Below are 15,786 nucleotides of genomic sequence, written 5' to 3' on the forward strand. Positions count from 1 at the left end.
ACACTGCCGACTCTCTCTTTCTGTTTCTGACGCAGAGTTCTGAGTGAAGATGAAGACCAGGATGATGGAGATGTCACTGCTGCAGCTGGTGCTCGGCCTTGCTGTCACCTACACTGCTGCTACTGGACCGGGTAGGACACACTAATGAAACCTTCTCATAGCGTACTTATACCTCAGAATGTCTGTACTATCAAATGTCTGCTAATCGCATTGTGATGAGATACACTTTGCATGTTGACGTGGCATCAGATCCATAGTCTGCCTCATAGTGTGTGGTTGTGTGCGCCAGCTATACCTGTCTAATAATGCTTCCAAGTCATGGCAACACCTGGTTTAACATCCTCACAGTCCACTCGATGATAAGTCATGATGTCATTCAATGCACCTGGCTGATAAAGTACGTGCACTCGCGGTGTCGCTGCAGGCAGCTGCGTGGGCCGCTGTGGGGAGGCTTTCACCAGAGGACAGCGCTGCACTTGTGACTTCAGCTGCCAGCAGCATGGCGAGTGCTGCCCGGACTTCCAGGCTACTTGCACCGATGGTACGACACTCAACACTCACACACCCTGTGTATACGTACTACTCATGGGATGTCTGCCCGCTGCTCTGCCGTGTTGGTGACGCTCTGTTTGTTGCTCTGCTTGTTGCTCTGCTTGTTGCTCTGCTTGTCGCTTTGCTGTGTTGCTCTGTTTGTTGCTCTGCTGTGTTGCTCTGCTGTGTTGGTCTGTTTGTTGCTCTGCTGTGTTGCTCTGTTTGTTGCTTTGCTGTGTTGGTGACGCTCTGCTTGTTGCTCTGCTGTGTTGGTGACGCTCTGTTTGCTCTGTTGCTTGCAGCTCAGTCCTGTCGGGGTCGCTGTGGTGAGTCGTTCAGGCGCGGCCGTCTGTGTGAGTGCGATCCAGACTGCTCCCAATTCAGCACCTGTTGTGATGATCACCAGTCGCTCTGCGGTAAAGGTCCAAATGAAAGTAGAGTTTTAAGACATGAAGAAGCTTGAAGAGCTCGGCCTTGAGTGCTTTCTTCCACCTCTTTCTCTCTGATCACAGACGCCCGTGTGCCAGTTTTCCACCCCAGGAACTCACAGGCTGTGAGGGCAGCGGCTTCAGGTCAGCAACCACAAAGTAACAACTAACTAATGAGCAGGAGAGCTTCCTCACCAAGTCACGGCTGTTCAAAGCAACGTTAGTCAAGCAAATCCCAAAGGCCTTTTGACGGAAAATGTGTCTGAATTGGTCCCAATGCACCTTCTGAATTCTTCGAATATGAAAGCAAAGCAAAGCACTTCTTAAATGGGTCATCAGTGGAAAAAAGGAGGGGACTGATGAATGCAGAGAAGTGAGGGAAATATTAAATGCATGTACTAGCTGGCAACATAACAGGCTGCTCCGGATGCTGTTTGTTGTGTAGACGCGCCACAGGAAGTTTGAAGCAGGTAGAAGACAGCAGGCCTTTCAGTCTCTGACATCTTTCCTTTTGTTATTATCTTGTCGGGTTCTCAGGAAATCTGGGATCAGAGAGCTTGAAAGGGTCCAACAGTGCGAGTGAAGAACAGTACACAGGTAAATGTTGTTCCCCATGCTGAACCTGGGCCCACTTCCTCCTACGTGGTACGGAGTCAATCAATGAACCCGATGATCGTATCGTCGCTTCATCCGCGGGATCCCTGAGGGAGGGAGCTGCATTCTGGGGGAGTGGAGAGATTATCCAACTCACTTAAGTGAGCCTGCGCCAGAGCGGGTTCAGGTTTTTGGATTGTATGTGATTTTACCAAACTGCCTTTGTGGAACCGAATCTTGGCTACGCGTATCGTTGTTTAACCACTTGGGACACACTGGAGTTCCTTCTGGGTTGATTGTACCAAACCGATCCAGCACCACCTCCCTCTGGCCCCTGCAGGTGCGAGGAACACCGTCTCTCTCAGCAGGGCGCCGCTCTCACCTGCACGAGGCTCCTCTCTGCCCCGCCGCCGGGCGCCGCACACCCCCCCGGGTCCCGCAGCAGCCGGCGGTAAGAGGAAGTGTACTGACAGTCGCAATTGTATTTAGAATAAAAAGATTTCTTAAAAGTGGATTGGAAGCAATTTGGGGTGATAACTGTTTGATTCCCGATTTATTAGGAAAGTTAATTTGATTTTGTTTGTCTTAGTTCAGAGAAAACAAGTATGTCTGATAACTTAAACACAATAAATATTTACATTCCACCACACAATGAAATGAAGTTATTTCCCCCAGTCGCCGCTGGCTCAGGAGTCGCCAACCGCAGACCCAGCACCCTGCAGGACGTCGCCCAGGCCTCGGGTCTACTGGACGGGGGTCTACTGGAGCTGGGGACAGGTGGGGAAAGGGTTCCGTGTGTGTGTGTGTGTGTGTGTGTGTGTGTGTGTGTGTGTGTGTGTGTGTGTGTGTGTGTGTGGCATTTGTGCAACATCAGTGTCTACTGTATTTACACATACAAATATCCAAAATGATGTTCAGTGTACAAGACTCTTTTGTGTGTGTGTGTGTGTGTGTAGGAGTCCTTAATGATGTCGACCTGTGCAGTGATTCTCCCATCAATGGACTCACAGCTCTTAGCAATGGGACCATTCTGATATTTAAAGGTCAGTGTTTGTGTGTGTGTGTATATATGTATCTCTCTATAGAAATATCGATATCGATGTGTGTGTCCCCCGTCCAGTGGAAACGAAGACTAAATGTGTCCCGCGTGTGTTTCAGGGGACGTGTTCTGGTCAGTGGACGGCGTCAGTCGCTCAGCGGGACGTCCCCAGAGCATCATGGACACTCTGGGCGTCCCCTCTCCCATCGACACCGTGTTCACGCGCTGCAACTGCCTCGGACACACCTACATCATCAAGGTAGGACACCGCAAATACTTCTACTGCCTCTGAGTACTCACACTGACGATGTTCCTGCTGAAGCAGTGTCTGTGCTGCCACTGTGAGAGTACAGCTGCTACAACTAGTACTACTACTACTACTAGTACAGCTGCTACAACTACTACTACTATTACTACTAGTACAGCTGCTACAACTACTACTACAGCTGCTACAACTAGTACTACTACAGATGCTACTATAGTACAGCTGCTACAACTACTACAGCTGCTACTGTACTACTAGTACTACAACTGCTACTATAGTATAGCTGCTACTACAAACAGCTGGGGAGTTGGAATGTGAATCATTCTTGTAGATGATTTTCAAAAAAACTAAAGCGGCAGATTTATTTGAGAGAAATCTCCACTTTATATTCAAATCACCGAATTTAATATGAATTATCACGATGTAATAAAAATATATATAGCAAAAGGGCGGCACGGTGGCGTGGTGGTTAGCACCGTTGCCTCACAGCAAGAAGGTCCTGGGTTCGATTCCACCCAGTGGCCTTTCTGTGTGGAGTCTGCATGTTCTCCCCGTGTCTGCGTGGGTTCTCTCCGGGTTCTCCGGCTTCCTCCCACAGTCCAAAGACATGCTCTGGGGATCAGGTTAATTGGTGACTCTAAATTGCCCGTAGATGTATGAATGTGAGTGTGAATGGTTGTCTGTCTCTGTGTAGCCCTGCGATTGGCTGGCGACCAATCCAGGATGTACCCTGTCTATCGCCCGAAGTTGGCTGGGATGGACTCCAGCCCCCCCCGCGACCCTGTGTGCAGGATAAGTGGTTTGACAATGGATGGATGGATGGATAGCAAAAGGATATTCATAAATAATTCAGAGATCAGGTTCTAACTAACCCTATATTATTTTAAATACCATAATGAAAATCTGTGCTCATTTAGCGCCGAGGGTCAAAAATAGCAGTAAAATAATGAAAGAAAGGGACCAACAGGAGAGGAAATTCATTGGCAGAAAAGCCACCGTATTATTGCAAAGGTCATATTTCGGAGCATTGATGTTTGGGGCTAGAAGGTGGGGCTAGAAGGTGGAGCTGGAAGGTGGAGCACGCTGTGCCGTTTCAGGTCCAAAAGCAATCTACAACGTATTGTGATATGTAAATATTCTGGACATTCTATCCTGCTCCCCCCCCGTAGGGAGACCAGTACTGGCGTCTGGATGGGGACATGGTGATGGAGCCGGGTTACCCCAAACCTCTGGTCTCAGAGTTCCCGGGTCTGACAGGAAGCATCAGCGCCGCACTGGCAGCCCCAGCCGCCGGCGGCAGAGCGGAGACCGTGTACTTCTTCAAGAGCGGTGAGGAGACCAGGGAGACCGAGCTGGACCGGAGCTGCACGATGCAGTGTCCCTCTATGAACATCTCCACCCATGTCTGTCCTCCAGGAGACATCATGCAGAGCTTCACCTTCCCAGCAGCCAGCACTCCCTCCTGCAGCAAGACTCCCAGCAAGACTGCCAGCGGATCCGCGAGGGGCCGCTCGGCTCGCCAGGCGGGTCAGTGGTCCACCGGAGCCGCAGCAACGTTTCAGATGCACGTTGGAGAAGGTACTTGAGATGCCGCGGTTTTTATTTGTCGTTTGCAGAAGTTCTTCTCAGTGGGGAGATCAACGTCAGAGTGTCTCTGGCCGGATTCCCCTGCCCGGTCACGTCGGCCCTGTCCGTGCCCAGTCCTCGGAGGAGAGACCCATACGAGCACTACGTCTTCTCTGGACGTAAGCGCCGCCTGTGTGGACGTCGGAGACAAAGTAGTCCCCATTGCTGCCTGAACCAAACAAACACTGCTTCTCTTGTTGTCTTCCTGGCAGCGCTCTTCTTCGGCGTCCTGACTTCGGGTGAGCTGCCCGCACTGACCAAACCGCAGCCCCCCGCAGCCCCGCCCATCCTTAGCCCCGTCGCCGCGGCAACCAACGCTCAAAAGGCCAACGCCCCCCTCCCGTCCAACTCCATCAAAGTTTGGCTGCGCTGCCCGTAGGAACGAGAGGATCCGGTGTTTTCTGTATCAGCGCAACTTATACTTAAATATGGCTACGGAGCAGGAAAAAACAGCAGCTTATTCTTCAAAATAGCAATAGTTATAAATTCACAGAAGTAACAATGTGAACTAAACACTAAAATCCTAAATCACAATAAAAAAATTTTTAAAAAAAAGTTAATTTTCAAAGAAGCTTCACCGTTTTTCGTTGTGGGGTGAATTTAATGATTTTCAAAAATACACAAAAATATAAAACTTGACTTCAGATACAGTGAATAAACCAGCACCTGCACTGTGCGATCCAATACAAAGCAGACGATTACAACTCTCCATTCAACTTTATTACTAAAACAAGTTTAACAATCCAAACAGCAATATGAAGACACCAACTAAATAACCATGGATAAATGTAAAAATGACAAACTACACATTCTCACAAACAATTTGTCCGTAGAACCACACATATCTCCGTTGTTCATTTTTCATCCTGAATATTTTAAAATTCAACAAAAAAATGGTAAACAAGCTCTTTCTTCCCGTTCCCTTATTTAAAGAGTTGCTGCCTGAGATCATTATCATCAGGCAAAGCCGCCTCTGCCCACGGCTCCGCCCCTCCCTCCACGAAAGAAAGTGCCTGAAACACAAAGTGAGGGTACAGCAGATTAGCATGCATTTGTTCCCACAACCTCCGTGCTCATGATGTCGCCCCCATCACTCTGTACCCATGTCTATGCTGCGCTCTGCCTATTGCACTCAATAAACAGCTTCTTCAGTACCCTGTGAACGCCTCGGCTTTATTCTGGAAGGAGCGCCTCGCGCCCCAGTAACTCCAGGGAAGGTTCGGTTTCTCACCTCTGCGGCTGAGTGGCGTCCTGGCCTCCATCCTCCCTCCCCTGGTCCCCCTGGCCGGCGGGATGCTCATCAGAGTGGGAACAGTGCGCCGCTGGGTGGCGCTGCTGGTGTCTAAGAACAAAGAGGATTAGACCTTCAGCCACACAAGGACATGCATAAGAGTATAAGAACACAGCACATTGCTGACACCCGACGTGTTCGGGACTACAAAGATTCAGAAAAAGACAAATGTGACAGCAGCAAGCGCAGGAGTTCAGCAGGACTGTGTGATCGTACCAGAAAGGTGCTGCTTGGGCAACAGTTCAGTTGCACTAAAACCTTTATTGGAGTTTATTGCAACGACCACATTTAGTGTGAATCACAAGCAGGTAGCATTTGGACATGCTGACAGTAGCTCAGTCACAGCTCCACCCAACGGAGCGCCACCTCAGCGCCTTCTTAACAGTCAACAACAAAAAGCTAAAAATAAAAAAATAATTCCTCTAGAGTAGGGCTGCACGGTATGGCCAAGAATCCATGACCCGGTATTTAGAAAGATTCTGTTGGGACGTATTGCTTTGTCAAGTAAACATATTATTCATTGACCCCGAAAAGGGCCGCGGCCTCCCGAACAGCTATTCGCCGCTCGCTGGCCGGCGAGTTAGCGTGTCAGTTCGTTAGCCTGTTATGACGTAACACCGGTATGAACGGTACGGAGATTCATACCGTGCAGCCCTACTACAGACATGCCTCCCTGAGCACGATGCTGTGTTTCTACATGAGTGACTGAATTACATTTTTTGTAGCTGTCCTAAATCCTAGGTGCCATAGCTACAGCTAAAGCCTAGTTTATGGTTGTGCGTTTTCAGAGACACGCAAAGGACACGCAAGAGCCCCTTGCATGTCTTTTCACAGCCCCTTGCGTACGTCGACCCATTTTTCTAGACGTCAAAAGCTATTACATCCTTTTCGGAGTCTCACATTTCCGTTTTCATAGCCCGATACCACCATTATTAAAACGATGAATGTTTACGAGTCACGATTGAAGAGCTTTTGTCGGAAAAAATCCGACTTGATAAGTCGTCATTGGCGGACTATGAGGACGCGCGGATGGCCTCTGATTCATGGAGGGAGATCACCGCAAACGTCGGTTTGCCGTTCGAGAGGTGTACAAAGTTGTGGAGGAAAATACGGGACAAATGTGCCCGCGATGAAAAGCAGCAGTGGCGATGCACGAGGCAATAAAGTCTATGATAAATAAATAAAGAAACCAACGACTTCCACACACAAAAGACGTGACTCTCTAGGCCGTCTTCAACAAAAACACGTTACTCCGCCTGTTGTTCTGGCGGTGAATTGCTCTGCAACACACGCAAGACTTTTCGAACCCTGAATTGAAACGAGTGCGTCGACAACAGTGAGTAAAGACGCAGACGCATGCGCCAGCCGTAAAGTTAGTTACTGTCAGTAATCACAATTCATCATTGTCCTGAAAGCCGAGCTCAGACCTTCGCGGACGCCCTCCTCATTCCCTGGTAGGGGTTTGATCATGGCGAGCACACAGAATGACTTACCGGGGTCGTGGCTGGTAGACGGCAGTGACGAGTCATCACTTTGCTGCCCTGTTGAGTCCATGTCTGTCTGGTTCTCCAAAGAGGGTTCTGTACCAGGCCTACAAAGCACACACAAACACACAGCAGTCAAACACAAACACGGTGATTAGAATAGTTTTCTATCCCACTTAAAACAAAGTGGACAAATTGTCTTGTTCTTTTTACAACAAGGCGTTTGTTGTTGTGGTTCTTATTCTGGCCACAAGGGTGACGTGACTGTTGCTCACCCCTCTCCATCCTGCTCCATGAAGACTTCATCACCATCATCAGCAGCAGATGCCATCCCGGTGGAGGTGGTCACCATGGGAACCGACTGGGACGCCATATTGTCGCAACTGTCTGAGGGTAGAGACTCTGTGAAGACCGTCACTGGCGTGGACAGAGAGTTGTGATGTAGCACCCGAGCTGTCAGAGTACATAATGTGCGTGTGCGGGTGTGTATGTGTCACCTGGTGCAGCCACTTGTAACGGTGTGGTGGGGACACTCCTTCCTCCTCCGTCTTCATCGTGAGCAGCCAGGAACAGAGGGGACTCGTACATCCCCAGACCTTCACACACAGCAGTAGTAGGACGGACAGGATGAAGTGTTAAAAGAATGGAGTTCAACCTGTGAGATTAGTTCAAGCGTTGTGATACGATTGTGTGTGTGTGGTACCTCCTTGAGAGGCTAGCTGTCCCAGGTCAGAGTGTGAGGCGGACGTCTGAGGCAGCAGGTCTTCCGGAGGTCCAAACCTGAACCTGGTGGACAGACCTGCGACCTGAGGAGAACTGAGGAAAAACACACGGTTCATGCGGATTGTTTTGACAACAATCCAAGCAGTCTTCATAACGGAGTTAAGGTTCTGCTATTAAAGAGTTTCTAAATGCTTTTTGTAATGATAAACCCACAGGGACAACCTTCAGTCCTGCAAAGTGAAGCTGATGTTCTAGTGACCAGCAGAGGGCGACTCCTCTGGTCCCATAGAAGTCTGAGAAAATGTCTCTACAAACATTGTAAACATGAGTTCATGGTCTCAGTCTCTAGTGAAGTCTTCAACGCAGCATGATGTTCATTTAGAGTCAAACGGAGCATAAAGCAGGGGAGGCGTCAGGGCGGAGCTACATGCTGGTTCTGCCCAAGGGAGTCGCTGTGTTTTTATCTTACAACTTGACCCCTTCGTAGTGTCGTCTCACTGGTCGCCTACAAAGCGTTGTGCTGTTCTTCGCTAACTATACAGTCTATTGTCTTTGAAGAACTTACTGTATAGCCTCTGCAAAGCCATCCGTGCGGTGTGGGACCACCAGAGTGGGAGTACTGGGAACCATTCTGTCGTCATCGTCAAAGAAATGTTGCTGAAACACACACACACACACACACACACGTCACTGCATGCGTACATCTGCAGCATGCAGGGTCCTTTGAGGCAGATGATACAGAGAGAATAGAACAGTACTCTTACCATACTGCCTATTCCAGGGGTCAGTTGAGGTCCACGTCCTACTGAGGGTCTGCGCAGCTGAGAGGACTGTCTCTGATGAACAGACATGGGACAAAGGTGAGGCTTCTCCACCTTAGTTTCAAACTGTTGGACTCCGTGGACGGCAGCGGCGGATCGGTGAGGTCTGGTGTGAGCCAAACGTTTCAGTAACTCCACGGTGACTAAACGCTCAACGTTTATTCATATAACAAAGTTTATCTTAAAAGAAAAGATGATTGACTAATTTAATACAAGGAATTGCTCCATTCAATAATAAGTCATCATTTGGGATTTTCTTTAGTCACACTGAGTGTTCTTTGATAAGGAAAAAAGGTCCGACACCGATGTGCACAACACGCTTTTTACCGGCGCGCCTTCGTAGTCGAGTGGTTACTCAGATTCCAGCAGCAAGACTTTTGATTCATATCATTTGAACCGGACATTTCAAAATGTAGCGTAATCTCGCTGGTTTTTAATGATTACCAAAAAATAACTTACTTAAATAATTTAGTGGGAAAATGCCAACAATTTGACATCACTGTTCCCAACATATGGTTCACATACAATTAAAAAACATCTTAAATCTAATTAGTTTCTTCCTGTAAACATAATATTATGAAGTACGATTACAATCTGCAGCTTCGGTCCCGCCCACTTTAGATTTTAGATTTTATTTGTGTTGTGGAACATGACCCTGAACACAAGGTCGTACTTGGGCGCCTGCGGGTGAGTGGGGAACACGGTCGTCCTCCAATCAGAGGGTTGGTGGTTCGATCCCCGGCCTGGTTAACCCACATGTCCATGTGTCCTTGCCCAAGACACTTAACCTAACATTGCTCCTGTAGCTGCGACTACAGTGCGTGAATTTCCATTTACCATTTACTGGACCTTCTGCATCACTGGGACATTACCCGTCCTGTCCTTCAACACAACAACAGTCCTCCCCCTGCATTATATATAGCTACAGGCAAGGAGGAACCGGGTTCCATTGTTTGCAGTGTGTGTACCTGTGTGTGCGGGGGCCCCAGCTCCGGCGGTTGGATGTAGAGCCGCGGTGGCAGCGGGTGCGGGGGCCTACGTGGGTGTGGGAGGCGGGGCGTGAGGGAGGAGGCGGGGGAAGGGGAGGGAGAGGGTGCAGAGGAGGTCGGAGGAAAGTGCACAAGGTCTCCGGGGGCGTCGGACTCCGATGTGGCGCCACTGCTTCCCTCATCTAGCAAGACGAGTGAGATTCAGGTTAGACGGCTGCAAAAGGAGGAGGAGCTACGTTAGCCAGAGGCGACAGGAAGTGCTCACTGCTGTGCGACGCCTCAGAGGGACGCTGCGAGTCACGGCACGTCGTCTCCTCGAGGTTGGAGGCTTCTGACGGCTCGCCCTCCCCTCCCTCCTGATCTGCCTCCCTGCTCTCCTCGTTGTTGTCGTCTTCTTCTCCCCTAATCCCGCTGTCACCAGAATCATCCTCGTCTTCATCGCCCTCCTCCTTGTACTGAGGTGGACACAGAAAGACTTATTAACTCCAGGATTCAAACAGTTTGGGATGTGTTGCAGAGGCAGAACAGCACCGTGTCGTTGTCGTCTTCTTCTTCCTCCTCATCCTCCTCCTCTTTATCTTCATCCTCCTCCTCCTGCTGCTGCTGCTCCTCATCCTCCTCCTCCTGCTGCGGCTGCTCCTCCCCCTCTTTGCTCTCGTGGCTCTCACTGTCCGTGTCGATCACAATGACTTCCCGAATGATGGCGGAGTCCTGAGAGGACATCAGATCGGAGGGGACAGACTGGGACACGCCTTCTTCCTCGATGTCCTGGTGCTCTTCGACCGACACGGGGAAACAATCCTCCGGAGGTTCCTGCAGCCCAAACGCAGAGCCGTCTTTGAATGAAAGGAAGTATACTGTCCTTCTCTATAAACCGTACACACTTCGGTCAACCCCATTTACATGCTTAGCTAAATCCTACGGACAAGTGAATACAACTGGGAAGTCATAAAAACTACAATATCTTGAATCCTTGATTGGTGGCTGACCTGACTGTCGTCAGGTGAATCCTGTCCTTCTCCTTCAATTTCCTCATCACCTTCCATCTGAAACCACAAATGCACAGATGATGTGCAACCGCTCTTAGATTAACAATGAACTGAAAGTCGCTAAAAAAAAAAATTAAAATAAAATAAAAAAACAGAAGTTGGTTGAGCAGCTTCTTCAGTGGAATCTTTCTCCCCGAGGCATCAATATACATAAATACAACAACTCTGCCATTGGTGGAACTGTGTAATTGAGCTTTTAGAGTTAGACAATGACACAAACTAACCAATTAAGACAGCAGCAGACCCAAAACCTGTGCATTGTTTTGGTGAAAATATTCTAAATGTAGTGTAACACAACCCGGCAACTGTGTGTGTGTGCATGCGTTGCTGCCTACCCGCATCGTCGTTGTTGGTTTCAGGCGTAGTTTTTTGCTGGTTGGTGGTGTGTGTGAAGTCTCTGGTCTGGAACTCTCCTCTTCCTCGTCCCCTTCCTCTCTGCCACGCTTTGAACCGGCTTTATAAGAAATAAAAGCACGCACACACACACACGTCAGGATACCAGTACACACAACTGAACATCGGCAGTGTCTTCAGCTTCCTTCTTGTTTATGTGAGGTAGGGTCATCTGTACAGGAGGGGATTTGGGACCATGTCCTGCTCACCTGTTCCACTCAGGGAGGACGACGTGGACGGTCGCTCTGCCTCCATACTGGGGCCTGCGTCCTGATTGGCTGCCTGCTGCTGAGTGGGCTGGACAAAAGCTGTGTTCTGGGCGCTGGTTGGCTGACTTATTGACGTGTTTGCCAGACTGGAGCCGGTGGAGTGTACAGGGGCTCCCGAACTAATCAGCGCTGCAGGAGGAGGAGGAGGATGAAGGGGGGGGGGGCACTCATTGTATTAGACTCCAACACATCGGCTACAGAAAAACATTAAACCATTTCCATTTTTCCTCTCACCCTCTTGGCTGTCATTCTGTGTGGTCGGCATGACAGTGGCTGTAGGTGTTGGGACGGGGATGGTTACCGGGGTAACCATTGGCCGGATGCTGGCTCGGGGTGTGGCCTTGCTCCCAGAGGAGGGGCTAGGTTTGTTGCTCGGAGACGGAGTGCTTGTAGTGGGGCGGATGTTGGCAGTGGGGGGGTCGCACTGGCTGGAACTGACGGAGAAGTTGTTACTGGGAGTTTTTTGTGCAATTACCTTTTTCTATGAACATAACTCCTATTAAGAGCCTATTAAGAACTATTGAGAAGTGTTTCTTGTGCTCGTGTCTCCAGTAGTTACCTTCCTCTGTCCTGGGCGGGATTCTTCAGGGATATCTGTCTCTGGTCTGCAGATCTGGCCTGGTCACCCCCCTGATTCAGATACACGTTCGTAAAAGTGGAATTAGATGACGGCTACGATGCCCAATGAGTTATTTCAGAGGGAGATTGGTTCTCTCGCTATGGACCGGTACCTTCGCTCCACTCTGGTCCAGCGGCTCCTCTCTGGGCTCCGGCTGCGCTTGGCTCTCTTTCAGCTCCCTCAGTTCTCTGTCCAGCCGAAGAAGACGTCCTTCGTACTGCGATTTGAGGGCGCTCATCCTCACCTCCAGCTCATCCTTGCTCTGTTTCACCTCTTCGATCTCCCTATTTAGCTGCTCCTTAGCACCTACGGGTGCAGATGGGAAACTCGGGTTACTCTTAAGCTCGTTGATCAGCTGAACTTTGTCAGCCAGTGAACTCACTGTTTAGTTGGTTGATTTTGGTCTTGGCTCCCATGAAGACCTTCTTTGTCTTCTCCTCTTTTTCAGCGATCTGCTGTCGGAGCTGCTCCTCTATTCTCTTGCTGTCAGACAGCTGCAGGAGGAACAACACAGTGTTATAACAGAGTTCCCGATACCGGCTTATTGTCCTTACAGTTAAATTGCAAAACTCGAAGGGTGAGAAAGAAAAAAAGAAGGAAGAAAAAGTGATTATAAATGATTTTGAAAGTTGGTTGCACCTCTTGTCTGAGTTTTGACAGCTCCTCTTGGAGCGCTTTGTTAGCGTCACTGGCAGCGCTGGCCTCGCAAGGCTGGTTGGACTGGGAACCCTGGCTGGCCGGCTTTGCCCGGCTAACTTCATTAGCCTGGTTAGCCTCCTTGAGTTGCTCCTGCAGACGCTTGATGTCTGCCTCATGCTCGCCCACCAGCTGACAACAGGATCCAGAGTAAACGAGACGGTTAGAAAGGGTGACTACTCGATGCAGGCTGAAAGCAATCCCAAAAAGGTCTTTAAATGCTGCAGTACTGATTTATCAGCATTTCCACACCTTCTGTTGGTTGTCCATGCGGCTCTGAAGCTCAGTCACCTGTTGAGAGTTAAGCACAGATGCACTACCTATTAGTTCAAACAAACAGCAGAAACTTTAAGACAAAAAGAAAGAATTCTGCTCATAAGCATGCCGTTTCATGAGCAGACGCATTCTCAAATAGTATTTATTGAATGTGCAAAGAAGAAATACAAACTGATGGTATTCGGTTTAAAAAAAAGAGGTAATAGTCCACCGGTTTGCAAACATTCCACCATTACATAATCGTTCTAGATCAGTCAATCGTAGATCGGTGGTTCTAAAGCTTTCAGTAAGGTCATTTTTTACATTTTTGTTTGGGAATAAAGATGTAATGTAGTTGCAGATGTAACCACTCTGTGCCATCAGTGCCCGACTTATTAAAGTGTGGGCGTAAAACATTCTGGTGAATACTGAGGGAATGTGCTGCCGCGTTCTCAGCAGCATTGGGGCTTCAAGCAGGGCGCCATTGTTCGAGTAAGAGACCAGACGACGTCAGAACATACATATAAAATTCACTAATTTGAAAATATTTTTAAATCTCACGCCCGCCACACGCAGCGTCTTAACGTACCCCAGTGGTACGAGCCCCCCATCTAAGAACCACTGGCATGGGGTTTATAAATCTAGTAGGTAATTGAAAAACAAAATAACAGTACAGTATTTTATAATCTCTCTGGTATTTAGATTTTTTTGGTGTGAAGCACGTGATAACGTTGTTATTTAATATATTAAATCGGTCCAGCAGAGTGTCTTGAGTGAAGCGGACCCTGCAGAGCACCGGTCTGTGTGTGTAGAGGCATGAAATGGTTTTTGACTTTAATATAAAAAGGGAGGTCAGCGACTACGTTTGGCTGGCTGTTTAGAAAGAGTCGTTCTGAGGAAACTGCTGCACATTCCTCTGAAAATCTTTGAACACGAGCACTACTGCCTCCTCCCAGGTGCAGTTGATGCCTGCAGACGCTCACCTTGCTCTCGGCTTGGCTGAGAGCCGCCTTGAGGTTGATGACTTCCTGGTTGTGACTCTGTTGACTGCTCTGGTGGGTCTGCTGCAGCTCTTTCTGATTTGTGACGTTCTGCTGAAGGGCCTCTTTAGCCTGCTGAAGCTCCCTCTGGATCTGCTGATTCTGGTTGTGACGATTCTGGGCGAGAGACTGCGCTGACTTCAGCTGGTTCTGTACCTTTGGATCAGAAAGGACGGGCTTGGGTGTGATGTTGCTCAAACTTTCTAAACAGAATGTTTGCCGTAGACGTAGAATAGCTGTGTACACCTATGTCGGGTATTGTGGTATCATGGTTACCTGCTGGCTGTGGCTCTTTGCTTGCTGAAGCTCCTTCTGACTCTGGGTCAGCTGGTTCTGATTCTGCTGCTGTTGCGCTTGGGTCTGAGACAGCTGGGACTGGACCTAAAGAAGCAAAAATGTGAAAACGGATCAAGTGATTTCTACCGTTCCACACTAAATGTACCGTTCTCCTCCCTTGTGGTTCCTTCCACACTGCGGTTATTGACACCTCAATCTCTCCAATGTCCCGGCGATATACAGCCAAAGCCACAGTTCAATAACTTCAATAAGCTGCCAAACCTGCGTCAGCTGGTTCTGGACCTCCTGAAACTTTTCCTTGCTTTGCTGGATTTCCTTTTTGGCCTCCTGCAGCTCCTGCTGGTTCTTCTGGGCCTGGTTAGGAGGCAAACAGCACACAAATCACACATGACGGTTGGTCATAGTGTGCAATTATTTAAATTCATAATTGAATATTAATATACTTGTCATACTACATACTTCATTTAATTTGTCAGCATTACTATTCGCAGTGTAGCACGTACGTAGTGAAACCCAACTTCCCCCTCCGGGAATCAATCAAGTCTCTCGGATTCTGACATTTAATGAAGGTTCGCTGACCGTTCACCAGAAGCTAAACTCAAAACCTTTGAGGGTTCTTTCATTAAGCTGTGAGGGCACTAAAGGGCCCTTCTCACCTCCTCCAGCCTTTTCCGCGCCTCCTCTTTCAGTGTGTTCAGCTCCTCTGCGGCCCGTCGGAGCTCCTCCTGGGCTTTAGTCACTTCCCGCTGAGTCTCCTGGTTCGGTCCTGCTTCAAATCCTGCTTTAGCAGCAGTTTCCTCAACCAGCTGCAGTGCACAAGACACACAACAAACTCGCCATTTCAGTTTTCATCCCGACCAAACTTTTAGATCTAGTTGAGGTCTTTCAACATCCGGGCCCCACCTTGTCGTGTTGGGCTTTGAGCTCGTCGTACTGAGTCTTGTAGCGTCGTCCAATCTTCTTCACCTGGGTGATGGTCTTGTTCTTCTCCAGAATATCCTTGTTCTTGGCCTCCATGTCTTTCTTCAGAGTGTCTCTCTCAGACGTCAGACGGGCCACAGAGTCTCTGAAGGCCTGCAGCTGAGACTGAGCCGAGTTACTGCTGGCGCTGGATCTGACGCACAAGCAGCAGGTTTTAGATTGGGACCAAAGATCAGGACACTTCCTTTATTTCAATTCAACACGTATGGAATGATGTGGTAAAGAATAAAATGCTCAACAAACCAGAACATGTTAGATATTTTAGATTCTCCAAAGTAGCCATTTTGCTTGATGACAGCTTTGCACTGTTTCTTCAGACCAGCTTCATTTGAGGGATTTATTCAGTTCTACTGTTCTAACCCACATTATGGCCAGAACCACTCAAGTAAAGAAACA

General features: G+C 48.8%; 2 protein-coding genes across 10 annotated transcripts in view; one reads left to right on the forward strand and one right to left on the reverse strand.

Annotated features, from left to right (window-relative positions):
- Window positions 1-5,642, forward strand: prg4a (proteoglycan 4a). Its single transcript, XM_040171809.2, has 13 exons — window positions 1-131; window positions 425-541; window positions 834-947; window positions 1,044-1,103; window positions 1,497-1,556; window positions 1,894-2,004; window positions 2,229-2,330; window positions 2,510-2,596; window positions 2,712-2,851; window positions 4,027-4,186; window positions 4,274-4,384; window positions 4,474-4,602; window positions 4,696-5,642. Exons 1-13 carry the CDS (start codon window positions 50-52, stop codon window positions 4,860-4,862), a joined length of 1,440 nt encoding a protein of 479 aa, XP_040027743.2. The 5' UTR covers window positions 1-49; the 3' UTR covers window positions 4,863-5,642.
- Window positions 5,064-15,786, reverse strand: part of LOC120816279 (nucleoprotein TPR) — a 24,805-nt gene continuing 14,082 nt past the window's right edge. For 2 of the 9 annotated variants that reach the window (XM_040171802.2, XM_078098839.1), the window contains 25 exons: window positions 15,313-15,523; window positions 15,066-15,215; window positions 14,671-14,763; window positions 14,389-14,493; window positions 14,056-14,268; window positions 13,070-13,108; window positions 12,761-12,949; window positions 12,504-12,615; window positions 12,234-12,427; window positions 12,062-12,132; window positions 11,737-11,936; window positions 11,443-11,631; window positions 11,176-11,294; window positions 10,781-10,837; window positions 10,323-10,604; window positions 10,057-10,246; window positions 9,771-9,973; window positions 8,746-8,817; window positions 8,547-8,638; window positions 7,962-8,074; window positions 7,756-7,854; window positions 7,534-7,675; window positions 7,268-7,365; window positions 5,715-5,825; window positions 5,064-5,496 (listed from right to left, as the gene is read on the reverse strand). In XM_040171802.2, coding sequence (XP_040027736.2) covers window positions 5,441-5,496; window positions 5,715-5,825; window positions 7,268-7,365; window positions 7,534-7,675; window positions 7,756-7,854; window positions 7,962-8,074; window positions 8,547-8,638; window positions 8,746-8,817; window positions 9,771-9,973; window positions 10,057-10,246; window positions 10,323-10,604; window positions 10,781-10,837; window positions 11,176-11,294; window positions 11,443-11,631; window positions 11,737-11,936; window positions 12,062-12,132; window positions 12,234-12,427; window positions 12,504-12,615; window positions 12,761-12,949; window positions 13,070-13,108; window positions 14,056-14,268; window positions 14,389-14,493; window positions 14,671-14,763; window positions 15,066-15,215; window positions 15,313-15,523 — 3,400 coding nt within the window. In that variant the 3' untranslated portion in view covers window positions 5,064-5,440. Of the gene's footprint in view, window positions 5,497-5,714; window positions 5,826-7,267; window positions 7,366-7,533; window positions 7,676-7,755; window positions 7,867-7,961; window positions 8,075-8,546; window positions 8,639-8,745; window positions 8,818-9,770; window positions 9,974-10,056; window positions 10,247-10,322; window positions 10,605-10,780; window positions 10,838-11,175; window positions 11,295-11,442; window positions 11,632-11,736; window positions 11,937-12,061; window positions 12,133-12,233; window positions 12,428-12,503; window positions 12,616-12,760; window positions 12,950-13,069; window positions 13,109-14,055; window positions 14,269-14,388; window positions 14,494-14,670; window positions 14,764-15,065; window positions 15,216-15,312; window positions 15,524-15,786 lie in introns of all 9 variants that reach the window. The other 7 variants (XM_040171799.2, XM_078098837.1, XM_040171801.2 and 4 more) reach the window with 6 other exon arrangements.

This window comes from Gasterosteus aculeatus, chromosome 3 (genome assembly GCF_964276395.1).
Source record: "Gasterosteus aculeatus chromosome 3, fGasAcu3.hap1.1, whole genome shotgun sequence".
Classification (NCBI taxonomy): domain Eukaryota; kingdom Metazoa; phylum Chordata; class Actinopteri; order Perciformes; family Gasterosteidae; genus Gasterosteus; species Gasterosteus aculeatus.

What these genes read in the sequence shown, in the direction of transcription:
- prg4a (XM_040171809.2), top strand. Translation starts at nt 50, where the DNA reads ATGAAGACCAGGATGATGGAGATGTCACTGCTGCAGCTGGTGCTCGGC. An exon ending in GACCATTCTGATATTTAAAG is followed by an intron (nt 2,597 to 2,711) that starts GTCAGTGTTTGT and finishes CGTGTGTTTCAG; the next exon opens with GGGACGTGTTCTGGTCAGTG. An exon ending in GCACTACGTCTTCTCTGGAC is followed by an intron (nt 4,603 to 4,695) that starts GTAAGCGCCGCC and finishes TCTTCCTGGCAG; the next exon opens with CGCTCTTCTTCGGCGTCCTG.